Here is a 27,434-nt window from a genome sequence, read left to right as displayed (position 1 = left end):
ATGGCCAGAAAGTTCTGGGTGGCCATGTTCCATGTTCTTCGCTGTACTATCTGCTTCTCACATTCAGCTACCTCTCTTAGGCTAGTACTCTCCCTGTGGGTGGTGCTCTCATTTCTTTCACGTTCATTTCTACTGCACTTTTGTAAAGTCCATAGCTCTTTCTTCCTACTCAGTTTCCTTCTGGAAGTGCTTTGCTGTTTGGCTAGTGAGGGTCCTGGAATCTGAGGGACCATTTTTATGCTAAGTATAGCTGGTAGGGATACATGTTTTATTGTTCTCTCTTGTGGACTTATTTTCCAAGCATTGATGCTGTGGGCTTCACTTGCAAGACAGCTCAGAACCTTGGGGATATATGTTGTCTACTTATATTCTCTACTCTGCCTCTGTAGACTCATGCTTGCCTTAGCCTTGCTTTATGGTTAGCCCATGGGCTTCCTCAATGTATTGCTGATTTTTGCCCTTGACTCCCTGGTTTGTGGTAGACCTTCCATTTCTTTCATAAGTGCCATGATATTTTCAGCTGCATCTCTCTTAAAAAGTGTCTCTCCAGATATCCAGTGATGACTTCCACTGCTAATCATACTAGTTCCTAAACTGGCCACTGATTAGGAATTACCTAAACACATTTCTGCTGCTATTATACAAGTACAATGATGAATGGACCAGAAACTGTTGAGATTAAAGCCACCAACAACATTAATGGAAAATTTCTAAATACAATACTATATGCATGAGAAAGGAAATTAAATACCTCCCCTAGAAATGCAAGACTATAGAAATGTCTAATTCACTATCCCACTGCTCTCTCTAACAGTTCCTCCCCATGATATGAGATTGGGTATCAAAAGACAATTTTCTTGTGTGTCCTTATATAATTCATTGGTCCCCACTGAACATCAATTTCTTCATTGGCACAATGGGGGTACTAATTATATTCCTGCTTAAATTGAATAAGGAAAAGTGTTCACAGGTTATGAAAACTCTCAGAGCATAATGTGTTATCTTTCATTAATGCAAGTAACAGTAATCTTTTCATGGTTTTACTTCCAATCTTCCTCTTATAGACTGGTGCCCAGAAGAAAAAAAATTATTTGTTGTCTGTGGAAGTCATTTTGAGGAAGGAAATCCAAATACATCTCCTTTTCTGAGATCCAATATGGTTGGGTATTCTGAGGAGAAAAATATCATGGTTTTAAATCAAATTGTCTGATTGTATTGAATGTTTGTGTTTATTTTACTATTTCCATGCCTTTGATAAATATGCTGTGGATGTCCCACCTTTATCTCAGAATACTGTGGACTATCAGTGCAAGCCATTTAGAGATTTAGACTGAATGGTTAAATGAGAAATAATAATCCTCCAACCACAACCACCTTAGGGTTTTAATAATTATATGTAGAAAAAAAAAAACTAAAGGGAAAAATAATATTCAAAAATAGAGATTGGAAGTATAAGGTTCTGCTGCCCCTATCCACATGGAGTTGCTCCAAGCAGTTTTGCCTTTGAAGAATCAGTTGTGCTTTCATTAAGCAAAAGAAAATTTTTCCTAATACTGTCTCCCAAAATGTTGGCATTAACATCTGAACTGAAGGACGTTGACTAAGAAAGAAGTGTGATCACTGACACCTAGGGGTCTGAAGTGCGGGTTCGCACATGGAAAAGATGAAGGATGCGCTGCCGGATCTCCTTCGTCTTCATTCCATAGACAATGGGGTTGAGCACAGGAGGGACAAGCAAGTAGGTGTTGGCCATGATGACGGGCAGGAGGGCGTCATGCCGCTTGCCAAAGCGGTGCACCATGGACAAGCCAATAAACGGTACATAGAATATGAAAACAGCACACACATGAGACACACAAGTGCTGAATGCCTTTGTCTGGGCTTCACGTGTCAAGCCCAACACCATCTTGAGGATAAGCAGATATGACAAGGAAATGAGAAGTGAGTCCAGGCCAATGGCAGAGATGATGACAATGAGGCCATAAATGACATTGACCTGGATATCAGCACAGGCCAGCTTCATGACATCTTGGTGTAAGCAGTACGAATGGGAAAGGATATTGGAGCGGCAGAAAGGCAGCCATTTGATGAAGACAGGCAGGGGTGCCATTAGTGCAGCACCTCGTACCATAGCCGCCATGCCGATCTTGGTAACTCGAGGCAATGTTAGCACAGTGGCATGGTGTAGTGGGTGGCAGATTGCCACATAGCGGTCAAAGGCCATGGCCAGCAATACAGTGGACTCCATGCCAGATAAGGAGTGGATGGCAAACATCTGTAGCAGACAAGCATTAAATTGGATGGTAGTAGAATTGAACCAGAAGATGGCCATCATTTTGGGCATGGATGAAGTGGAGATGAGAATGTCAAGGCCAGAAAGCATGCAAAGAAAAATATACATGGGTTCATGTAAGCTGTGTTCAGTCCGCACAATGTAAATGATTGTCAAGTTACCTAGCACAGCAATTAAGTACAGAGAGCATAATGGGAATGCCAGCCAGAACTGAGCTTCTTCCAAGCCGGGAAGGCCTATTAGAATGAAATATGTGGCACTGGATTCATTGCCATTAGGGCCCATCTTAGTGAAGAAGCTGAGCTGCAACCAGTGCCAGGCTGGGAGAGGCTGGAATGCAAAGACAAGCCACTGTCAGATCCTCTGGAATCACAATACCACACTCTTTTCCTCTATGCTGATGACTCAGTCTCTGATTCAAACTCTAACTTCATTGTCCATCCAAATTCTAATTCTATCCTAAACTCAACTTAACCATCCTTCAAATCTCAAGGCCCAAATAAAAATTCACCAAGCCTACTTACTAACCCCACCCTTGACTATAAAAGTGATGCATGTAAATAAAGATTGCTGAGGTGAAAAATGTCTGACTTGGGTTTGCTCAGATCATCTCTCTCAGTTGAAACAATTAGAGAATTAATTTTCTTCTTTCCACCATCCACAAATATTCACATGCTCTTACTTTTTATTAGATTGCTTATATAATATATATAATAAATACATGTAAATCTATACTCAGTTATAATTTAGGAGCTAGCTATGAAAATAGTGCCATTTATTGTTAGGGTATATTTAAGATAATTTTATCTTGGGGAGAAAAAGCAAGGGTAGATTTACAAGATCTGACTTTAACAACTGGGTTAGGGCCTTCTGCATGGGCAACCAAAGAAGAGTTGAGTGGGAAGAAGAGCTCATGCCAGCATCAGGAGGGGCTCACACCAGTCACTGGGTTCAAGATGTGTCAGTAATCTTTGTTCTATTATTAAGCTGTCACCAAGAGACCAAACACGAGGAGAAAACACTAAAAGCATGAGTTTAGAACAGAGAGTTACAGAGTTCAATTCAAACTGCTGAAGGGAAAAGGTATAAGGAGTCATAATTAATCTAGAACTTAAGGCCAAAAGTCCAAAGCTATTGATGTTGCTTAAGTCTTCCATACTGACCTCTCTGTAGCTTATGACATTTTAAACTGTTCCCTTCTTCTTAAAACTTCCTCCTCCCTCTGCTGCTTTTCATCTCTCTCTGATCACTAGTTCTTGGTCTCCTTTCTGAATATTCAGTCTCCTCTGCTTGAACATTAAAGTATACTCTTAAATGATAGGGCTCTCAGGTTCTTATTCTGTGTTCTTATTCTATGTCCCCCTTCTTGGGCCATGTCATTCCCTTCAGCAAATCCATTTGTTATGTATAAACTATTGATTCTCAAATCTATATAGCAAGCCCTGAATTATCTTGTGTGTTGCAGACTCGATAATTCTAAAATCTTACTAAAAGGATCTACCTATGTATTTCTCAAGCACATCAAACTCTCCCTGTCAAAAAAAAAAATTCTTTCAAAGGCAATGTTGTATAGCTATTAAGAATATGAGCTTTAAAATCAATCCAGGATTCAAATCCCAGTCAGAAACTTCCTTAGGTGTACAATCTGCATCAAATCAATTAAGCTTTCTAAGCCTCAGTTTTCTCATCTTTAAAATGAGGATAATAGTCTCTGCCTAACAGCGATCAATTTGGGGATCAAATAAAATGATGAGTGTGCGTCCTGGACAGTAAGCTCAGTTGGTTAAGAGCATCATTTGGAAACAAGGTTGCGGGTTTGACCTCCAGCCAGAGCCCATACGGAAAGCAACCAAAAAAAAAAAGCACAACTGAGTAGAACAACAAATGCTTCCTTTTCCCCTCCCCATCTCTCCCTTCTTCTCTCTGTCTCTCAAAAAAATCAATAAAAAATAAACTCTGGCTGAATAGCTTGGTTGGTTGGAGTGGCATCCCGGAGCATGGAGGTTGCCAATTTGATTCCCCTGTCAGAGCACATAGAGTAGCAGCTTGATGTTCTTCTCTCTCTCCCTACTTCTCTCAAAAAAGAAGAAAAATGATGAGCCTGAAGCATTTAACACAATGCCAGGCACATAGCAAGTGTGCAAAAAAGAAAAATTCGATCTGTTGTTGTTAACTGTTTTTCCTCTAGGGTTTCCTGTTTTTGTTTTGATGGCCGAAATAGTCACACAAGCCAGATACTCTGATTCTGACTGCAATGACTCTCATTTAACCTTTTTCAACTGCACAGTCCCAATAATCTTCTAACCAAAAGAAATCAGGTCATTAACTATTGATTTTTAAAAAATTCCTTTGAAAGCTCCAAATTAATTCTAGAATAAAGATAAATAGATAGGCTGCAGTAAAAGCTCTGTCTTCCAGCATCTGGCCCTAGCTTTCTCTCTTACCTCCCCCTGCCATGGCCCCTATGATTCAGCCATGTTAGAATACATAGCGTTTTATAAAGTAGCATTGATTCCACGCCTCTGTGCCTTTTTTTCATTTTTACTTCTTGTCCATTTGTCTAGATCATCCAGACCTCCTTCCTTTTCTACTAAGCAAAAGCTTTACTCATTTTTCACATCCTGGCTTACTACCTCTATCTCTCTTCTACACTGTTTTCCTAATTATCTTATCCCTGGGGTATATAATTCAATATTTCCTTCTCTGTGCTCCCAAAGACTATAATTATTGCATATTTGTTTCCCTTAAATTATGAATTCTTAATGGTAGAAACCCTATTATATTTATTAGTGTTCAGTTAATGTTTACTTTAAAAAAACAAAAATTAGTTTTATCAAAGGAATAATCTCTCAATAGGTATCTAGTGAGTGTAACACAGCCAAGAATGTAGGAAGGATCACACTTGTCTGAACTTGAGACTTTTGAGAAGAATAAAAGAATGTTTGAAAGGTTAATGGGCCAGAGGTGGTCTTAACTTCAGAACATAAATCTTTAGGGTCAAAAAGAAAAGACCTCATTTCCTCTTACCCAGGAACACAGGAGGCATAAAGAGGGTTCGTGGAGAACAGAAGAGGGGCAAAGCCTTGGCTCTAAATAAATGTAAAGTAGGCATCTCATGGTGTGTGTCCAAGAGAGGAGTAGATGTAAGATCCCTCACTGAGAGGCATTAGCAGGAAAGCGCTGATTCTCCAGAAAGCCAGATATCCATACCACCCAGAAACTTCACATGAACAGCCATGGTGGTACAGGGCAATTACCAGGATATCAATGTGCTGCCTTAGGTGACGTGTTGGGAAGGAATTATCCATTGCTATATTCAATCCCATAACTTGTGAGGCTGAAGTGATGCAATGAGAAGAATCTTGGGAGTAGGAATGCAAGTTTCAGCCATATATAAATGCAGAAGACAATAATAACTCATAGTCCTGCAATAAACTTATATGAGATTATGTAAAAAGGCACTGTAAAAATTGCATTAGTGTGCAAAGCACTTTCTTTTATATTTCCATAAAAATAGGAAACAAGACCTCTGATAAATATGGAATTCCTAAAAACTTTTCATTTCCCTGTTATTTGTCACCTTCATTGCCACTCCACCTCAAGCACACACTTATATACACACAATGACAAGCAGTCAGTCTCACAATGGCAAAAACTAAGCATTGATATGGAGAAATCAGAGAGGAAGATTCAGCTGGACAGGAAGGGAGGTGTTATGGCAGCAGGATAGTGGCAGCTGTCACTGGAGGTAAAATATCAGGCCGGACCTCAGAAGGCTGCAGCAGGAGAGAAATAAAGGACTGCACAGGGAGCAAGCCAGAGGGCCCAAGTACCACCTGGATGTGCCAGACTGCACATCCCTGAAGCATCCTAATCTCACAGTCCCACCAGGAGGCTGGCAGAGGGACCAAATGACTTTCACCCTGAGCACCTGCTGGTGATTAGAACCACAGGCACATACTCAGAGATAGAACTTCTGGGACTCTGGAGAAAATTGGTAATAAATCATTCTAGTTTGAAAATAAAGTATAATCAAGGAACAATAAAAGGAACAGCTTTGTTGTTGTTGTTGTTGTGTGTGTGTGTGTGTGTGTGTGTCTGTGTTAGAAAGTCCATCCACACTATTCTCACCTCCAGGGAATAATCTCGTGCTTGCAACTTCTCTCTGAAAACATCTCACTATCTCAGGAAGTCCCAGATGTGTTTCTTAGTTAGAGAACTGTGAAAGACATCTTGGGTTTTTCTTGTGGATGAGGGAGGAGCCCCCAGCTTCAAAGAGTAGAAATCCACGTTGGGGTCTTCAATTCTCTTCATTCCTTCCTCTGGCCTCTAAAGCTCTGTCCCCCAGTGCCAGCTCAGCCCCCTGGCCAGCCCTTCCTCACCCTCTTGTGCAGACTTTCTCAGCTCCTACCTTCTAAAAACCTCATGGAAGAGCAGTAGGAAGACAGGCCAGAGTTATCAGCTACAGCTCCTTTGACCCACAGAAAAAAAATGAGGTCACTCCCAACACTGATTGTATTGTTTTTATGATAATAGCAGAAATCATTGAATGCCTACAAAATTGCAGACACTGCATAAAGCTTGTTCCTAACCCAAGAACAATGTTGCATGGTAAGAATTCTATGCATCTTATCTATATTAAATATGAGAAAACTGATGTCCCAAGGGGCAAGTAATGTTGCTAGGGTTTAATAGTTGACTGGTAAAGCAGAAATTTAACCTAAATTGTCTAACTCCAAGGCCTGTACATTTTCCCTTAATCTAGGCTTCCTTTAATTTTGGGTACCTTCTGAAAGCTAACAAATTCTGCCCAAGAGGGAAGGTAGAAGAGGGCTTGATAAACAGGATTATCTGGCTCAGGTAGACTCCTGGAAGGGAACCCAAACAGACAGTAAAAAAGACCTCTTGACTGAGACATGGGCATGCTCCTCCTTTTAGACCCAACTCCGCAGGCTGTGGCATGGGCAGCGCCCACAGAGGAAGTTGAAAATGTTTCTCCTCTACCAAGTACTTCCTTCATATAGGGTTAGACTCTCTCATCAACCTGTCAGACAGGTATTAGTAATCCCATTTGATAGAGAAGGATGTTGAGGGTTAGTAGGATCTCTCATTTCAAACCCATGTGCCTTCCAATAGGCCAAGCTGCTGTCCTGCCCCTTTTACAGTCTCCCCAGAACAGAGAGATGCTTTTTAAGGACTATTTTAATGTTAATACCCAAGGAATCCAAAATTTGAGAAACCAAGTCCGGAGGGCATCTCCAGAACTCGGGACACCTGACCTGTTCTCCTCACTTAGGTTCAATAGGGAAGGGAAATAAAAAGGAGGTGGGAGAGAGTACTTGTGGTCACTGCCATATCTGAGCTAAGCACACAGAATACTCCATGCCTAGAACAATGGGTGGAGGTCTTGGGTACTACTGCCAGCCTCTGTGGGAACATCGGGCAGAGAATGTCTTTACAGGGAAGCCCCCAGGCCCAGAGAGAAAAAGCCAACCTAGGGGGTAATGCTATGACCCACAAGGACATGCAGGGCTCATCACTCAATCTGTGAAGAAGCCCCTTTTCCTAATACTCCATCAGGGTGGTAGCTGCAGAATCACATCCACTCCAAATTATCACATCCTCTGTCCCCCATACTTTGGAACCCTTGTAGGACCTTGGCCATTCATTTCAGAATGGCCAAGATTAGAATGGAAGGTTAAGAGTGTAATTTCCAACTCAACAAAAAGTGAAACTCTCAGCCCTACTACTATTCACTCAATTAAGCCTGGCCCCCCAAAATCACTCCTATGCAGAGCTACCGGGGTTTCTGGTACCTGACCTAAGGAGGACCAGAGTCAATAAGAGTCTCAGAGAGCTGGAAAGCTGGACCTACTTATCAGTGGCCATCACAGTTATTCTGGCTGTCGCCAGCATACAGGGAGATGTGGTGCAGTGGACAGTAAGATCTGGGACTTTGATTAAAACATTGATTGCTTTAATAATTACTAATTGGCTATCTATTGAGGACCAAACTCTGTGCCAAGCACTGGAGGTATTAAGATGCAGTGTAAACAAGCCACAGTTCAGACCTCCAGCAATGGGGAAAAAGTGAGACAAATATGCGGCCACCACCACATGCTGTGATAAATGCTAAGACAAGGATCCTGAGAGCCAATAGACAATAGCTCACCAAGTTGTCAAACTCAGAAGGCTTCCTTGAGGAGGTGACATCTGAGGATTTATGGGTCCAGTGGCAGTTAACCAGACAGGGTTGGGGGCATGGGAACAAAAAGATACAGTTAGATGATAAAAATAGAGTGCCTACTATTTGCCCCCAGCTGGAGATAAAACAGTGGATAGAACAGAAAAAAGATCACTGTTCTCATGGAACTCATGCACTAGGAGGGTGACAAATTAACAAATAAATAAGAAAGGACATTTCATACAAAGATAAGTGCACTGAAGACAAGTCAGAGTTATAGGAGGCAAAGGATGGACAGGATTCACATATTTGAGATGAGAGTCAATGAAAGTCTCACCGAGTAGGTGACATGTAAGCTGAGAACTGTGATGACGTAATGCCATTCTAAGGTCTAGGCATCATTAAAGGCAGAAAAGACAGGAGAAAAATGTCCTAAGTCAAGAATGAGTTTGGGGGTTGATAGAACAAAAAGAAGGTCAATGTGGCTGGAGTATCAAGAGGGCAGGAAAGTTTTAGAAGATAAGGGCAGAGACAGGGGAAGGGACCAGATCATGTAGTGGCTTGCAAGACAAGGCAAGGAGCTTTGATTTAATTCTGGATGACATGGAGGAATTTAAGCAACAGGCTTGATCTAATTTGTTTTTTAAAGTGCACTCTCACAAATAAATAGATCCAGAGAGAAAGAGAACATACCTTGTTTGGAAAGCTGCAAGTGGTTCAGTGTGACTCATGTAAAGAATACAAGGCAGTGTAGACACTAATTAGCGTTTTAAATGGGCTGAAGACTAAACCTTGATCCTAGGCGCAGAGCCCCAGGAAGATTGCTAAGTCTCCATTTCAGCCACAGCCTGACTCCGGATGCAGAGCATCCAACTGACCTGGACCCCCATTCAGAGCCCACAGCACAGACAGAGCTATAATGTGGTCCCGAATCACACACTGAGCTTGGACCACATTACCAACCTGGGACCAGCCCTGTTCACACACTGAACCCCAATCTAATTCTAGCCCCATTGCAACCCCCTGTTTTCTGTCCCTGTTCACCTTCACTTAGGCCAACTCCCGCCAGGCTCTAGATGGGCACCCAGTAAACTGATCACTGGAAGGTTCCTTGAAAACTACCCATAAGCAGCATCTAACACCATCTATACTTCTCTTTGTCACACAGACTGAAACTGCTGCGGCTGGCTGTCCTTTGAGTCAGGGGCCACCTTCATATCGCTGATCCCACCCCTGTACTTCTGGCTCTTCACAACCTGCTTTCTCATTCACTCAGCAGGTCTAATGGGAGACACCTAGCTACTAGCAGCCCACATGCCGGACGTACCCCTGCTTTCCGGCACTCACCGCAGCTGCACTGCAGGAATGCGTGCCTTTTCCTCCAGCTCTCTTCCTGAAGAGCTCTGGCCGACTACACAGCAGCACAGCTCTCCTGTCTCTACCCCTCCTTCGGACCTCTCTAGTCAGGGTTATTTATTTATTCTCTGTCTTATCTCCTTCTCCTTCTGCTTCTCCCTGCTGGGGGGGGTGCTGCCCAGAGGGTCTACCAGCAGCTGGTACCCCTCAGTAGCCACCTGTGGGTCTGGTGCATTTCTTGGCTTTTTTTTTCTGGGAAGGTGTGCCTGGGGAGATGGAGAAGGCGGGGAAGTAAAGAAAGGGGCTCCCTAGTGTCCTCCCCACATGGGCCCTGTGCCAGTTCCCAGTGTGAAGTGAGACAGGGGAGTGAATGAGGAAAGGCTACAAGAAATTCATTTGTGGGCCCATGATCTTTGTGAAGGGCTTTTCTCCAAGTTTCTTCCCAGTTTCATTAAACTCAGCCAGAGGAAAAGCAGAGTAAGCTTTCAGGGAGACCCCACAATTAAGTGCCAGCTCATCTTCTTGCTGAAGCTTTCTCCGTCCTCCACTTTCTTTCCATGGGTGGCTCCTGCTTGGGTCCTTACTAAACCCGGGTCCTAATGGGCTCATCTGTCTTTCCCAGAGCTTCAGGGCTACATCTCCCTTGTCCTCAGGCTCTGAGTCCCCTGTCTAACAAACTCATACCAGCGGTCCCCAGGGGTCATGCCTCTGCCTTCCTCCTTGGCCTTGAGTTTCTGTATCTCTGGCTGAAGGAGATGGATGTGATTTCCTTAACTTCCCCTAACCCAGCACCAGTCACAGAAGACCGAGGACATCTGGGTTTTCTCTTAAGGGCAAAATAGCAATGGAAGATTTTAGGGAGTTATAGAACAATTTAAATGTGAAAGCACTATAAATACCTTACATATTTAAATGAGTTTTTAAAAATCACGTCTATAAATAAAGCAAAGTAAATTTTAGTTGGTTTCTCATTTCTTACTGATTAATTTCACAATTGTAAGTTTCAAATTCACAGCACAGGATGTGTTGACTGAAGCTGTGCAAAAACATAGACAATGTCTGTGTACACACACACACACACACCACTAAAAATCACATATACCCACATAAATATACCTACACACCCACAGTCACAATCAGAATACATAGCACTTTTATGGAAAAGCAGTCTCCAATAAAGCCACATATATGAACATTGGCAGTTTCCACATACATACAGCCTCCTGCACCACAGAAATGTAAACTTTTCATGTAAACTGTCTCCTCTCTTATTACCATCTCCCTCCCCTCTCTTCAATTAGAATCACCCCCCCCAAAAAAAAAATAACCACTTGGGGTCCAAGAAAAAAGCTTTATGGACAACACAGCTTCACCGACATGGATTCATGGGACCAAGAACAATTAAAATCATATATCAAGACAAGAATTTATCATAAGCTGTGGCATTTACAGCCTTATCATGTCAAAATTATGTGTTTTTTAATTGGAAAAAAGAAATAAAGAATGGCCACTAGATCAGAAACACTAGAATAATCATTCTTCAAGATGGCTTCCCCAGACTGGGTCATAAATTCTTTTCTATTGACACATTCCTGGAAACAGAAAACCAAGATCTATTTAGATAACTAAATGACAGTGCAATGGGTTGGATGCTCCAATCACCAAGAAAGTGAACAGAACACTTGTCCTCCCATATTTGGTAGTATTTGAGGATACTGGAAAGATTATCCTGCTCACCTGCCACCCTGTGAGAATATATGAAGAATCCGTGAGCGGATCTCCTTGGTCTTGGCTCCATAGACAATAGGGTTAACCACAGGTGGTAGTAGTAGATAGGTATTAGCCATAATCACATGGAGCAGGGAGGTAGGGCCACCCAGCCTATGCACCACTGAGAGCCCAATGAGGGGCACATAGAAGACCAACACCGCACAGAGATGGGAGATACAGGTGTTGAAAGCCTTGAGTGCTGCCCCCCAAGAGGACAACTCCAACACAGCCCTCAGGATAAGGACGTAGGAGAAGCCGATGAAGAGGGAATCCACACCCATGACTGAGAGGATGATGAAGAGTCCGTACACTACATTGACTGTGGTGTCAGTACAGGACAGTTTCATAATATCTTGGTGCAAACAGAAGGAGTGTGTGACAGTATGTGTTTGGCAGTATGACAACCGCTTCAGGATGAAGGGCAGTGGGAAGAAGAATACAAACCCCCTGGTCAGGGAAGCTAGTCCAATCTTGGCAACAGTGGGCCCTGTGAGCACAGAAGCATGCCTCAGTGGGTAGCAGATGGCCACAAAGCGGTCAAAAGCCATGGCCAGCAAAACAGCTGACTCCATGGCTGACAAAGCATGGATAAGGAACATCTGGGCCAGACAAACATTGAATTCAATCTCCTGGATGCCTGTCAGGAAGAGGCTGGCCATCTTGGGCATGGTGACAGAGGAGAGGACTAGGTCAGTGGTGGAAAGCATGGCCAAGAAAAGGTACATGGGCTGATGCAGGCGCTTTTCTATGCGGATGATGAGGACAATGACCAGGTTGCCCAAGGTGGCCAATGCATACATAAAACACAGTGGGAGAGCCAGCCAAAAGTGAATGTTAAGCCCAAGGCCAGGGATGCCCACCAGCAGGAAGTATGTTGGGTGAATCACTGTTCCATTCAGAATGGCCATGACAGGACTCGAGAGTTGAAGATGTTGCATTCAAGTCCACGCTCTATGAAAAGGAAAAGGAGAAACATTCCGTTAGTGGTTCAGAGAGATGAGAGAACGTAAAAAGGAAAGGGCACTGAAGTAGTGATAATAGCAAAGAAAAAGACTGCGTATATCTAGTAATTCTGAACTCCAGCTTGTCTCTAATTCTCCTTGTGCACACCTCCCTGGAGGTCCCATTAATCTCAATGTGCTGAAACTATGATTAACAGCTCTTCAATTGCAGAGCTTATGTCACTGACCAGGGATGCTGCTCTACGCCACTTCCCCAACAGAGTTCACTGACTTGCACAGAACCTTCCACACTGGCCCCAGCTTTTATAGTGCATATGGAGTTTCTCTTCACTCTACAACACTTGCATTCCCTTTGGTTAGGGTTGGTTTGGGTCTAGGATTTGAGGCTAAGTCTCTGATTGCCTTTAAGATCATTCTGGTCTAATTTAGAGCAAGAAGCAGGTATTTAGTCTGGGACTGGGTTTTAAGAGAAAAGTTCGTGTTTAGGCATGAGCAGCATTTGTCAGACTTTCCTGATAGATTCATCTGAAACAGTTACTGAGAACACTATCCCCCTGGTCCTATTTCAGGACCAGAGAATCAGAATTTCCAGAGGAGGCATCCAAACATCTGATTAAAATAAACAAATAAAAACAATAAGTTCCTTCTCCTAAGGTGTTTTTTTTTCTGAAAAGTTTGGAGAAAACTAGCCTGATATTCTGGGAGGTGGGGAGATAAGGTTGAAGAAAAACTATTATTCTTAGCCTCTGGGAAAGAACAGAATCTTTCATCAGGGCCTTTCAAGGTCCACATGACAGTCAGACCCAGATTGTGCTTGGCTGGAGTGTGACATGGAAACCAGACACAGCTGAGTCACGGAGAGAAAAATCAGTCCTTGTGCTATTCAGTGTCCCCAAGCACACCCCCCATTCCCCACTACTCTCCCTAGTGATCTCTTAATAGCCCAGGCTCAACTTCCTTTCTCTACACACACCACTCTGTTCTGAGATCCAGACCCAGATAACTTGCTGCCTCATCATGCTTCCACTTGATAGCCTGTGGCACTCATACTCATCTTACTCCAAAGAGGACCCCTTCCAAATGGTACCACTCAGTCACCCAAGTCATCCAGTCCCATCTAGTCCCTTCTGGGTTTCTCCAATTCTTGCACCTGTATGTGTGATTTTCTTTTTCCAGTTAATCTATTATGGCCTTTATTTTACACAACTCCCTCCCTCCCAATTTAATTATATCATCCAATCTGCTCAGATCATGAAAAGAGCTTCCTAACTCACCTTCCTGACTCCAAAGCCAGTATGTGTCAATCCACCTTTTATATCACTACTCAGCACACTTCACATGTCAAATTCCTGGTTAGCAAGTTATACATGACTCCCAAAGCCTTCAAGACAGAGTTGAAACCACCTGGTCTGTATTTAAGGCATTTCACACTGTGGCTCCAAGGTAACTTTCCAGCCCAGCTACTCCAGTTCCTTCTCCACTACCAATCACCATCACCACCACATGGGTATCTTTCCCTAGGTAAATGAATCCCCTTGCCTTGTTTCTTAGTGAAGGGTAGGTGGCTGGAACTGGGGAGTCCAGAGTTCAAAATGTCTCACAGTAGTTTGAAGAAATCCCTCTTTGAGTAGGCCACTGAGGAAGGTCTGGGATTCCGGCCTCTGTAGTCCACCTGGGAGGTGTAGGAGCAGACAGACCTCTCCAAGCAGCCAGGTTTTCTAAGCAAAGGCCTGACTTCCTCAGCTATGCCTCCTCCCTTCCAGGTTTCTGTAGCAAATCACCTCTACCCTCTTTTCACTGAACTGAGCCTGGTGCACTTGCCTACAATACCTCAGTCCAAAGCCACCGCCCATATATAGAGTTTCTGGGGCCCTAGGGATTGTGAGGGATGATGAAGAGTGAATTATTCCAGGCTCCCTGAGCAACGGTCTGCTCAGGTGCCCCAGGAAAGCTAAGCCCTGCCCCCTACTCAAAGGGACTGCACTCTGTTACTATTCTAAGTCCAGCTCAGGAAACCAAAGGGAAGGCAGGTGCTGTAGAGTGGAGAGAAAAAGTGGATTGGCTTGCACTGGAAGAAAGTAGTAGCTATTAGAATGGAGGCATAGACATGCACTAGAAAGCACACGGACAGGGATATTCCTGATTACACTCAGAATGCACTATCCAAGGGGATCCAGAGCTGTGCTCAGGCCGCCTCTCGCTTCTTGATACTGCCCCCTTGTGGTAATATAGGGGAGTTGCATTCCCGTGGTTGTTGAGGCCATAAACAATGACTTCAACGACCAAGCACCTGATCTTGAATCAACTCATATACAGCATTATACTTCCCTTTCGCTATCCCTTCCTCTCAAGACAACCCTTTCTTCCTGGAATCACTAATCATAGTTCTTCCCCTCCCCCCAGTAAGACAGTGTGGAGTTGTTTCTATATGTAGGACTCTGTAAAGAAACCAACTTGTGTCAAAATCCAGGTCCTACCCCTCATTAATTGTATGACCACCCTTAGCCTCGGTTTGAAGGAAAAAAACAAAAAGATATACTAGCAACTCTCCAGTGAATGTTTGTACTTATTATTATTAGTCAAAACAACTGAAAGAGCCACTGAAGGAGGAGTAAATCCAGTTGAGAGAGTGCTACAACAGACAGAGGAAGAAAATACATTGGGAAGGGAAAATGGGCAGCCCCACAGAAGACTGCTGAGGGAGCAAGCAGTTTATAGACTGAATACAGATGGTCACTGGTTACCTTGGGAAGAACTATTGAGGAGAGCTGGTGAGACTAGAATCTTAAAGGAAGCAGAGTGAGTAGTATGTTGGGAAGAAATAGAGAAAATGGATATAAACAGCTCTTTTTTATTAATTTTAATGGGGTGACATTGATAAATCAGGGTCCATATGTTCAGAGAAAACAGCTCTAGGTTATTTTGCCATTTGCTTATGCTGCATTTCCATCACCCAAAGTCCAGTTGTCTTCCGTCATCTTCTAACTGCTTTTTCTGTGATCTCCTCTCCCCCTACCCCCTCCTTCTCCTCCCCCCCCCACCCCGCAAACCACACACTCTTGTCCATGTTTCTGAGTCTCATTTTTATGTCCCACCTATGTATGGAATCATATAGTTCTTAGTTTTTTTCTGATTTACTTATTTCGCTCAATATAATGTTATCAAGGTTCATCCATGTTGTTGTAAATGATCCAATATCATCATTTCTTATGGCTGAGTAGTATTCCATAGTATGTATGTACCAAAGCTTTTTATTTATTTTTTTTTATATAATTTTATTTTTTTAATGGGGTGACATCAATAAATCAGGATACATATATTCAAAGATAACAAGTCCAGGTTATCTTGTCGTTCAATTATGTTGCATACCCACCACCCAAAGTCAGATTGTCCTCTGTCACCTTCTATCTTGTTTTCTTTGTGCCCCTCCCACCCCCGATCCCTCTCCCATTCCCCCCTCCCCCCCGTAACCACCACACTCTTATCAATGTCTCTTAGTTTCACTATTATGTCCCACCTACGTATGGAATAATACAGTTCCTGTTTTTTTCTGATTTACTTATTTCGCTTCGTATCATGTTATCAAGATCCCACCATTTTGCTGTAAATGTTCCGATGTCATCATTTCTTATGGCTGAGTAGTATTCCATAGTGTATATGTGCCACATCTTCTTTATCCAGTCATCTGTTGATGGGCTTTTTGGTTGTTTCCATGTCCTGGCCACTGTGAACAATGCTGCAATAAACATGGGGCTGCATGTGTCTTTACGTATCAATGTTTCTGAGTTTTTGGGATATATACCCAGTAGAGGGATTGCTGGGTCATAAGGTAGTTCTATTTTCAGTTTTTTGAGGAACCACCATACTTTCTTCCATAATGGTTGTACTACTTTACATTCCCACCAACAGTGTATGAGGGTTCCTTTTTCTCCACAGCCTCTCCAACATTTGCTATTACCTGACTTGCTAATAACAGCTAATCGAACAGGTGTGAGGTGGTATCTCATTGCCGTTTTGATTTGCATTTCTCTAATAGCTAAAGAAGATGAGCATCTTTTCATATATCTGTTGGCCATTTGTATTTCTTCCTGGGAGAAGTGTCTATTCATATCCTCTTCCCATTTTTTTATTGGATTGTTTGTTTGTTTGTTGTTGAGTTTTATGAGTTCTTTGTATATTTTGGATATTAGGCCCTTATCTGAGCTGTTGTTTGAAAATATCATTTCCCATTTAGTTGGCTTTCTGTTTATTTTGTTATCAGTTTCCCTTGCTGAGCAAAAACTTCTTAGTCTGATGTAGTCCCATTCATTAATTTTTGCCTTCACTTCTCTTGCCATTGGAGTCAAATTCATAAAATGCTCTTTAAAACCCAGGTCCATGAGTTGAGTACCTATGTCTTCTTCTATGTACTTAATTGTTTCAGGTCTTATGTTTAGATCTTTGATCCATTTTGAGTTAATTTTTGTACAGGGGGAGAGACTGTAGTCCAGTTTCATTCTTTTGCATGTGGCTTTCCAGTTTTCCCAGCACCATTTATTGAAGAGGCTTTCTTTTCTCCATTGTGTGTTGTTGGCCCCTTTATCAAAAATTATTTGACTATATATATGTGGTTTTATTTCTGGACTTTCTATTCTGTTCCATTGGTCTGAGTGTCTATTTTTCTGCCAATACCATGCTGTTTTGATTGTCGTGGCCCTATAATAGAGTTTGAAGTCAGGTATTGTTATGCCCCCAGCTTCATTCTTTTTCTTTAGGATTGCTTTGGCTATTCGGGGTTTTTTATAGTTCCATATAAATCTGATGATTTTTTGCTCTATTTCTTTAAAAAATGTCATTGGAATTTTGATGGGAATTGCATTAAATTTGTATATTGCTTTGGGTAATATAGCCATCTTGATTATATTTATTCTTCCTAGCCAAGAACAAGGTATATTCTTCCATCTCATTATATCTTTTTCGATTTCCCTTAACAATGGTTTATAGTTTTCATTATATAAGTCCTTTACATTCTTTGTTATGTTTATTCCTAAGTATTTTATTTTTTTTGTTGCAATCGTGAAGGGGATTATTCTTTTGAGTTCCTTCTCAGTTGTTTCATTGTTGGCATATAGAAAGGCTATTGACTTCTGTATGTTAATTTTGTATCCTGCGACCTTACTGTATTGGCTTATTGTTTCTAGTAGTCTTTTTGTGGATTCTTTGGGGTTTTCGATGTATAGGATCATATCATCTGCAAAAAGTGATACCTTTACTTCTTCTTTTCCGATATGGATGCCTTTTATTTCTTTGTCTTGTCTGATTGCTCTGGCTAGAACCTCTAGTACCACATTAAATAAGAGTGGAGAGAGTGGACAACCCTGTCTTGTTCCTGATTTAAGGGGGAAAGCCTCAGTTTAGTGCCATTTAATATGATGTTAGCTGATGGTTTATCATATATGGCCTTTATCATGTTGAGATATTTTCCTTCTATACCCATTTTGTTGAGAGTCTTAAACATAAAATTGTGTTGTATTTTATCGAAAGCCTTTTCTGCGTCTATTGATAAGATCATGTGGTTTTTGTTCTTTGTTTTGTTGATATGGTGTATTACATTAACCGTTTTACGTATGTTGAACCATCCTTGAGATTCTGGGATGAATCCCACTTGATCATGATGTATTATTTTTTTCATATGTTGTTGTATTCGATTTGCTAGTATTTTGTTTAGTATTTTAGCATCTGTATTCATTAGAGATATTGGTCTGTAGTTTTCTTTTTTTGTGCCATCCTTGCCTGGTTTTGGTATGAGGGTTATGTTGGCCTCATAAAATGTATTTGGAAGTATTGCTTCTTCTTCAATTTTTTGGAAGACTTTGAGTAGAATAGGAACCAAGTCTTCTTTGAATGTTTGATAAAATTCGCTGGTATAGCCGTCAGGGCCTGGACTTTTATTTTTGGGGAGGTTTTTAATGGTTTTTTCTATTTCTTCTCTACTGATAGGTCTGTTTAGGCTTTCTGCTTCTTCTTGACTCAGTCTAGGAAGGTTGTATTGTTCTAGGAATTTATCCATTTCTTCTAGGTTGTTGAATTTAGTGGCATAAAGTTTTTCATAGTATTCTACAATAATTCTTTGTATATCTACGGTGTCCGTGGTGATTTCTCCTCTTTCATTTTGGATTTTGTTTATATGAGTTCTTTCTCTTTTTTCCTTGGTAAGTCTTGCCAAGGGTTTGTCAATTTTGTTGATCTTTTCAAAGAACCAGCTCCTTGTTCTATTAATTTTTTCTATAGTTTTTCTGTTCTCTAATTCATTTATTTCTGCTCTGATTTTTATTATCTCCTTTCTTTGGCTTGTTTTGGGTTGTCTTTGTTCTTCTTTTTCTAGTTCCTTAAGGTGGGAAGTTAAGTGGTTCACTTGGGCTCTCTCTTGTTTGTTCATATATGCCTGAAGCGATATGAACTTCCCTCTTATCACTGCTTTTGCTGCATCCCATAGATTCTGATATGTCTTATTGTCATTTTCATTAGTCTGTATATATCTTTTGATCTCTGCACTTATTTCTTCTTTGACCCATTCATTTTTTAAAAGTATGTTGTTTAGTTTCCACATTTTTGTGGGATTTTTTTCCTCTTTTTTGCAGTTGAATTCTAGTTTCAAGGCTTTATGATCAGAAAATATGCTTGGTACAACTTCAATTTTTCTGAATTTGCTGATATTATTTTTGTGGCCCAACATATGGTCAATTCTTGAGAATGATCCATGTACACTGGAGAAAAATGTATACTCAGTCACTTTGGGATGAAATGTCCTGTAGATGTCTATCATATCCAGGTGCTCTAGTGTTTTGTTTAAGGCCACTATGTCTTTGTTGATTCTCTGTTTGGATGACCGATCTAGAGCCGTCAGCGGTGTATTGAGGTCTCCAAGTATGATTGTATTTTTGTCAGTTTTTGTTTTAAGATCAATAAGTAGCTGTCTTATATATTTTGGTGCTCCTTGGTTTGGTGCATATATATTAAGGATTGTTATGTCTTCTTGATTCAGTGTCCCCTTAGCCATTATGAAATGGCCATTTTTGTCTCTAAGTACTTTTCCTGTCTTGTAGTCAGCATTATCCGATATGAGTATTGCTACACCCGCTTTTTTTTGGATGTTATTTGCTTGGAGTATTGTTTTCCAGCCTTTCACTTTGAATTTGTTTTTATCCTTGTTACTTAGATGAGTTTCCTGTAGGCAGCATACAGTTGGATTTTCTTTTTTAATCCATTCTGCTACTCTGTGCCTTTTTATTGGTGAGTTTAATCCATTTACATTGAGTGTAATTATTGATACTTGTGAGTTCCCTATTGCCATTTTATATCTTGCTTTCTGTTAGTTTTGTGTCTTGTTTGATCCTTCTCTTTCGTTTTTCTATCTTTTGTTTTTATTTGGTTGTATTCCATACATCTTTCCTCTGTTGCTATCTTTTTTATCTCATGTGCTTCTGTGGTGGTTTTTTCAATGGTGGTTACCTTTGAGTAATGAAAAGGGTCCCTACCCTGTTCATTGTAGCGAACTATTTTGTGAGTACTTTTGCACTCCATCGTCCTTTGCTACTGTTAATCTCCGTCTTCTCCCCCTCTTTCTTTTTGTTGTTGTCACAGTTTAAATTTGGTTTTATTGTGTTCTTCTTGGAGCTTTTACTTGTGGCTCTGTTTTTTTTTGTTCTTTGTATCTGATTGGAGAACCCCCTTTAGTAATTCCTGGAGTGGGGGTTTTCTGATGATAAATTCCCTCATCTTTTCTGTATCTGTGAATGTTTTTATTTCTCCTTCGTATTTGAAGGATAGCTTTGATGGGTATAGTATTCGTGGCTGAAAGTTCTTCTCTTTCAGGACTTTAAATATTGGGGTCCACTCTCTTCTAGCTTGTAGAGTTTCTGCTGAGAAATCTGATGATAATCTAATGGGCCTTCCTTTATATGTTGTATTCTTCTTTTCCCTGGCTGCCTTGAGAATTTTTTCTTTGCTGTTGGTTTGTTTCAATTTCATTATGATATGCCTTGGAGTAGGTTTGTTGGGGTTAAGAAAACTTGGAGTTCTGTTTGCTTCTTGAACTTGAGGCTTTAGTTCTTTCCACAGGCTTGGGAAGTTCTCATCAATTATTTGTTTAAGTATGTTCTCCATTCCATTTTCTCTCTCTTCCCCCTCTGATATACCTATTATTCTTATGTTATTCTTTTTGATGGAGTCAGATAATTCTTGTAGGGCTATCTCATTTTTTTTAATTTTTGAGTCTCTTTCTTCTTCTCTCTGTTGTGCCTCAAGTTGCTTGTCTTCTATTTCACTAATCCTCTCTTCTATCTGGCCTGTTCTATTAGCTAAGCTTGTTACTTCGTTTTTCAGCTCGTGAATTGAGTTTTTCATCTCTGTTTGATTTGTTTTTATAGTTTCAATTTCCTTGGACATATATTCTTTGTGTTCATGGAGTTGTTTTCTGATTTCCCTATATTGCCTTTCTGTGTTTTCTTGTATATCTCGGAGGATTTTTAGGATTTCTATCTTGAATTCTCTGTCATTTAGCTCCAAGGTTTCCAATATATTAAATTTTTTCTCCATAGATTTTTCCTCATCTAGCTGTGTTACCTCTCTTTCTTTTGTATCCATGATATTCGAGTTTCTCTTCCTTAATGGCATCTGAGGGTGGTTTTGTTGATAGTATTAATGAGATTTAATAAAGAATAAAAAGTTAAAAAAAAATAAAAAAATAACAAATCGAAGAGTTGTTTTTTTAAAAAAAATTAATAATGAAATAAAGAAAAATAAAATAAAATAAAAATTTTTTAAAAAGGAAATTATTCCCCCCCTCTTTTTTTCCTCTCCTCTCCTCTCTCCTCTTTCTTGAGAAAATCTTGTGGTGGACTGTGAGTTATAACAAACAATGCCTGTGATGGAGGGCCTGAATTGGGGAAAAGTAATAAAGGGGCAAAAAAGAAAGAAAGAAAAAAAAAAAAGGAAAAAAAATAAAAGAAAAAAGAAAAAAAAAGAGCGTATGGACCCACAAAAAGCAAATAAGGAAAAATTTGGGTCAAGAATAAAATGATTTGCTTTTAGGTGTTGGTTTTCTAAGAGTTATGATGAGAGGAATAAGAGGAAAATGGAAAAATGGGGGGACAAATTAAAAACTTACTATTGTATTTAGTGGAACAAGAACTAGATAATATGGAGAGCCAGGGATGGGAGCACTGCTAGTGAGTTAAAAAGGTGAAGTAAAAACCCCCCAAAATGCCACAAACATAGGTTTGAGTCCCAGATAAGATAATTTGTTTGTTATTGAGGTTTGAATGAGAGGAGATGTAAAGGAGAAAGGAAGAAACTAATATAGAGGGAGAAAAGAAAGAGAGAGAGAGAAAAAAAGAGGGAATCACTAAAAGAAGAAAAAAGAAAGGAGAGAGAGAGAGAGAGAGTTAAGGGTTTTGGAGTGCAACCCTCATAGAGAGAAAGGAAGAGAAGAGAAATGATAATGGGAGATGTAACACTTATGGGTAGTGTAGTTCAAGGAGAGGAGAGAGTAAGACCGGTAGAGAGTTAATCGGCCAAATTGGAGGAGGAAAAAAAAGTCTCAAGAATGAAGATAAGAGAAACAAACAAACAAATATAATAAAATGGGATAGGTTATAAAGTCTGCAGATTATTCTTGATTTTGAGAGGTTATCTTCTTGCTTTTTCTTTTCTCTCCCTCTTCCTGGTCGGTGACTCTGTACCCCGGGTTCTGCCCCTTTGGCACACTCAGGTAGAGGTTTGCAGTTGATAAGTCTCTATGGCAATGTCATGTATTGTGCTTTCGTCTCGTTGGGAGTCGAGGCTCATTAGCATTTATAGGCTCCGACAGTGAGAGAGTCCGTGTTCCTGGAGCCTTTCTCCTAGTCTTTCCTTCCTCAATTAGTAGCCTGATAGTCCAGGTATGGGGTTGCTGCTGCCTCTGCCTGGATAGTAAGAGGCTCAAAGAGCTGGCAACTCCCCACTCTATTTCCACTCAGCACAGGGCTCTGGGTAAGGCTCAGTCAGTCAGAGCTGCTAGCATAATCAGGCGGGCTTTCCGCCCACTCGAAGACCTCTGGCTCTGCCACTCTATCCGGTAACACAAGCGGGCGCCCACTTCCGGGGCGCTTGGAGGAAACTCTCACTCACTGTCTGCAACCAGGATATCCGGCCAGCAGTCTCACGCTCTGAGTGAAACCCCCAACCGCAGGGAAAAGTTGCAGCGTTGGAATTGAGTCTCGCTCCGTCCCCGTGTGCGGCTTTTGCAAGGCGCTGGGGCGGCCCGAGACTCCGCTTTGGCCCACACAAAGGCCCCCGACTCTGCCCCTCTCTGCGATAACACGGGCGCGCACTGCCGAGGCACTCGGAGGAATCGCTCACTCCTTATCTGCGCGCGCAAACCAGGATATGAGGCCGGCCGTGGTTCCCTCTGAGTGAAACAGCCTCCAGCACGGAAAATCTCCACCGTTGGGATTAGTTCTCACTCCCTCCCGTGCGTGGCTTTCCCAGGGCGCTGGGGCTGCCCAGAGACTCTGCCCTCAGCCCACAGAAAGGCCTCTGACCCTGCCTCTCCGCGGGGCAACACGGGCACCCACTTCCGCGGCCTAGGAAGAAATCTCTCTTCCACTAACTGCGCACCGACCAGGAGACCGGGTAAAATGGCCGCTCCGCTTGTCTTTCTTTGTTTGGGTTTGGCGCGAGTGTTAGCTTGTATTGCCCGGGTTGCCACAGGATCAGATTTTCCTCGGCTTGGATCTCCGAGCCACAGCCTGGTTCGGCCGTTTTTGCTGCGGCGGCCTGGATCTATTCACCCCCTTTGCCCGCCTCAGTTTCTATATTCACAGTTACCAGAGAAAGCCGCCCTGTTTAGGTTAGTGAGGAAGGCGGAGCATTTCTTACTCCCTATTTCCTTCGGGGTTTGGTTATATATTTAGCCAATTTTTCACTCAATCATACCTTTGGGTGTATTGCGAAGAATCTGGAAGCTCCAAGTATAGGTTTTTCTGTTTCTGGTTGAAGATCTTGTTGAGTTTTGGGGGAGATTTATCGGTATCGCTTCCTACTCTGCCATTACTCTGACGTCATCTCTACCAAAGCTTTTTAATCCACTCGTCCTCTGACGGACACTTGGGCTGTTTCCAGATCTTCACTATTGTGAACAATGCTGCCATAAACATGGGGATGCATTTCTTCTTTTCATAGAATGGTATGGTGTTCTTGGGGTATATTCCTAACAGTGGGATATCTGGGTCAAAAGGCAGTTTGATTTTTAATTTTTTGAGGAATCTCCATATTGTTTTTCACAGTGGCTGCACCAGTCTGCATTCCCACCAGCTGTGCAGGAGGGTTCCTTTTTCTCCACATCCTCGCCAGCACTTAAACAGCTCTTTTAATATGTTTGTACATGAAGAGAAGGAGTGAAATGGGCAACACGTGAAGAATTGATAGATCTAAGAAAAGTTTTCTAATGTATGTTTTAGAGCTAGAAGAGATTGAATAAAAATGTCAACAGGATGGAGTTAGTTGAGAGGCTCTCTGTCCTTTACCTCTCACACTACTAATGAAGTTATTCCAGGATGTGTCGCTGGTTGATCCTCTGTCCTTCCTCCTCTACATGATAACCATGAATAGAGTAGAAGCAATATCTCCTGCTCCCATAACTTCTATCTCCTAAACAATCTAGACCAATATCCTGACCTCAAGACATAGTAATGTCAGCCCTGGCCGGTTGGCTCAGCGGTAGAGCGTCAGCCTAGCGTGTGGAGGACCCGGGTTCGATTCCCGGCCAGGGCACACGGGGGAGGCACCCATTTGCTTCTCCACCCCTCTGCCGCGCTTTCCTCTCTGTCTCTCTCTTCCCCTCCCGCAGCCAAGGCTCCATTGGAGCAGAGATGGCCCGGGCGCTGGGGATGGCTCTGTGGCCTCTGCCTCAGGCGCTAGAGTGGCTCTGGTCGCAACATGGCGACGCCCAGGATGGGCAGAGCATCGCCCCCTGGTGGGCAGAGCATCGCCCCTGGTGGGCGTGCTGGGTGGATCCCGGTCGGGCGCATGCGGGAGTCTGTCTGACTGTCTCTCCCTGTTTCCAGCTTCAGAAAAATGAAAAAAAAAAAAAAGACATAGTAATGTCTATTTGGCAGTTCCGAAAGCAACTCAAACTAGCACCTTCAACTAAGCTAATTATCTCTGGTCCCAGTTTGTGCTCCCACCCAGTCTATGTTTTCTATTTCTTGTCATAAAAATGACTCTGTTTCCCAAACCAGAAATCTAGAAGCCATCATCTCTGCCTTCTCCCTCTCTTTCTCACACCTCTCTCTACAAATATACCTAATCAATCATAAAGTCCTCTTTCATACAGTTGGTCAATAGATATATGAAAACATGTTCAACATTATTAATAATCAGAAAAATGCAAACTAAAACCACAGTGAAATATTATCTTATACCTGTCAGAATGGCTATCATTAATAAATTAACAAACAAGTATTGGCAAGGATGTGGAGAAAAGGAAACCCTCATGCACTGTTGGTAGAAATGCAGACTGGGACAGCAACTATGAAAAACAATATGGAGGTTCCTCAAAAAAATTAAAAGTGGAACTGCATTATGACTCATCAATTCCACTTCTGGGGATTTATCTAAAGAAACCCAAAACATGAATTTGAAAGAATATATGCATCCTTATATTTTTTGCAGTGTTATTTACAATTGCCAAGATATGGAAGCAACCCAAGTGTCCATCAATAAATAAATGAATAGAAAAGCTGTGGTACATAAATATAATGAAATCTTACTCTACAATAAAAATTGAAATCTTACCATTTACAACAGCATGGATACACATAGAAAGTATTATGCTCAGTGAAATAAGTCAGTCGAAGACAAATAACATCATTTTATTTATATGTGCAATTGAAAGATCAAAATAAATGAACAAAAAAATTGAAACAGACTCAGAGACATAGAAAGCAGACTGGTGATGCCAGAGGAAAAGGGGTTTGGGGTGTTAGGTGAAAGTGGTGAAGGGATTAAGAAGTACAATTTGGTAGATATAAAATAGTCACAGGAACGTAAAGTACAACATAGGTACAAAATAGCCAATAATATTGTAATAACTATGTATGGTTATGTATGGTGTCAAGTAGGTACTAGAACTATCCGAAGGGACACTTTGTAAAGTATATGATTTGAACTGTTAATTGTGTTGTGTGCCCATCATCCAAACCCAAATCATTTTTTATCACCGTATAGTTGGCCCTCTTTACTCACCTCCCCCTCCCCACGACCTCCCTTCCCGATAACTATTTTTCTCTATGTCTATGAGTTTATTTTTATATCCCCCCTATAGGTGAAATCATATAGTTCTTAGCTTTTCTAACTTACTTATTTCACTTAGTGTAATGTTCTCAAGGTCTGTCCATGTTGTCATAAATGGTAATATGTCATCATTTCTTATAGCTTAGTAGTATTCCATTGTATATATGTACCACATCTTCTTTACCCAATACTCTATCACAGGACACTTTGGTTGTTTCCATGTCTCGGCCACTGTAAATAATGCTTTTGCAACAGCATGGATGGACCTGGTGATTATTATGCTTAACATGTTTGCAAAGATTCTTCACAGTCTTTCCTAGCAGCTGCCTCCAACATGCTGGAAGTCAACAGATGGCAACTTCAAAGAGAGTTGCGTCTCCATCGTGGGCTCTGCAGGCCTCTTGTTCTGTCAAGTTCTTCGTCCCCTGGTGAGGACACCATAAGAGGCATCTGTGTAAATACCAAATGACAAGGAATTGTTCCATTAGCCAAGGTTGATTGTACTGCCAACATAAACTCCTGTAATGTCTGGATTCAGTGGCTATCCAGCCCTGACAATGGGCCCAGGACTGCTGATGGGATTGTCAACCACCTGAAGAAGTAGACAGAACTGGCTTCACTTTCTCTCAGGGGTAAAAAGGAATTTGAGAAGTTTATTAATAATAAAAATGTGTTTGTGGTGGATTTTCTCAAGGATTTATTCAGTGAAGCTCACTCTGAGTTTCTAAAAGCAGCCAGCATCTTGAGGGTTAACTAGTGATTGGCACACACGATGCTGAGTGTCTGGTAAACAAGTCCGATGACAGTGGAGAAGGTATCACCTTGTTCTATCCTTCACATCTGATAAACAAGTTTGAGGACAAGACTGTAGTATATACTGAACAGAAATCGTCCAATGGCAAGATTTTAAAATTTATCCAAGATAACATTTTTGGTATCTGCCCTCACAGACTTGATATAAGGCAAGAACTTACTTAAAGCTTCTTCTGATGTAGACTATGAAAAAATTGCTTAAGTTTCCAATACTGGAGAAGTAGGGTGATAATGGTACAAAGAAATTCCTGGATGGATGCTGGACACAAACTCAACTTTGCTGTAGCTAGCCACAAAATCTTTAGCCATGAACTTTATGGTTTTGGTTTGCAAAGCACTGCTGAAGAGCTGTATGTTGTCATTATCAGGACTGCAAAAAGAGAGAAGTTTGTCATGCAGAAGGAGTTCTCACAGCATGGTAAGGCTCTTGAGAGATCCCTGCAGGATCACTTCGATGACGACCTGAAGAGATACCTAAAGTCTGAACCTATTCCAGAGAGCGACCAGGATCACATAAAGGTAGTGGTAGGTAAAACAAAGGTTCCCCATGATGCCCATGCCATAGTCCCCTCATCTTGTGTTGTGAAAATATAGGGAGTTATGACACAGTTTCTTTTCTTTTATTTTTTTATTTATTTATTTTTTTACAGAGACAGAGAGAGAGTCAGAGAGAGGGATAGATAGGGACAGACAGACAGGAACGGAGAGAGATAAGAAGCATCAATCATCAGTTTTTCGTTGC

The 27,434-nt window shown here is 41.5% G+C and overlaps 2 protein-coding genes and 1 pseudogene across 2 annotated transcripts; 1 reads left to right on the top strand and 2 right to left on the bottom strand.

Moving 5' to 3' along the window:
• Positions 1–1,627: 1,627 nt before the first annotated feature.
• Positions 1,628–2,578, bottom strand: LOC136320582 (olfactory receptor 51E1). The gene has a single exon (XM_066253740.1). It carries the CDS (start codon positions 2,576–2,578, stop codon positions 1,628–1,630), a length of 951 nt encoding a protein of 316 aa, XP_066109837.1.
• An 8,988-nt stretch (positions 2,579–11,566) lies between these two features.
• On the bottom strand, positions 11,567–12,541 carry OR51D1 (olfactory receptor family 51 subfamily D member 1). Its single transcript, XM_066253739.1, has one exon. The coding sequence runs from the start codon at positions 12,539–12,541 to the stop codon at positions 11,567–11,569; it is 975 nt and encodes a 324-aa protein (XP_066109836.1).
• A 13,152-nt stretch (positions 12,542–25,693) lies between these two features.
• On the top strand, positions 25,694–27,286 carry LOC136319592 (protein disulfide-isomerase A3-like; annotated as a pseudogene).
• The last annotated feature ends 148 nt before the right edge of the window (positions 27,287–27,434 follow it).

The sequence above is a fragment of the Saccopteryx bilineata genome, chromosome 1, assembly GCF_036850765.1.
Source record: "Saccopteryx bilineata isolate mSacBil1 chromosome 1, mSacBil1_pri_phased_curated, whole genome shotgun sequence".
Lineage (NCBI taxonomy): Eukaryota > Metazoa > Chordata > Mammalia > Chiroptera > Emballonuridae > Saccopteryx > Saccopteryx bilineata.
The sequence above is the reverse complement of the archived record's forward strand: the minus strand, read 5'-3'. Positions and strand labels throughout refer to the sequence as shown.

Bases quoted from the DNA above. Each gene is read 5' to 3' on its own strand.
- LOC136320582 (XM_066253740.1), bottom strand. From the start codon at position 2,578: ATGGGCCCTAATGGCAATGAATCCAGTGCCACATATTTCATTCTAATA.
- OR51D1 (XM_066253739.1), bottom strand. From the start codon at position 12,541: ATGCAACATCTTCAACTCTCGAGTCCTGTCATGGCCATTCTGAATGGA.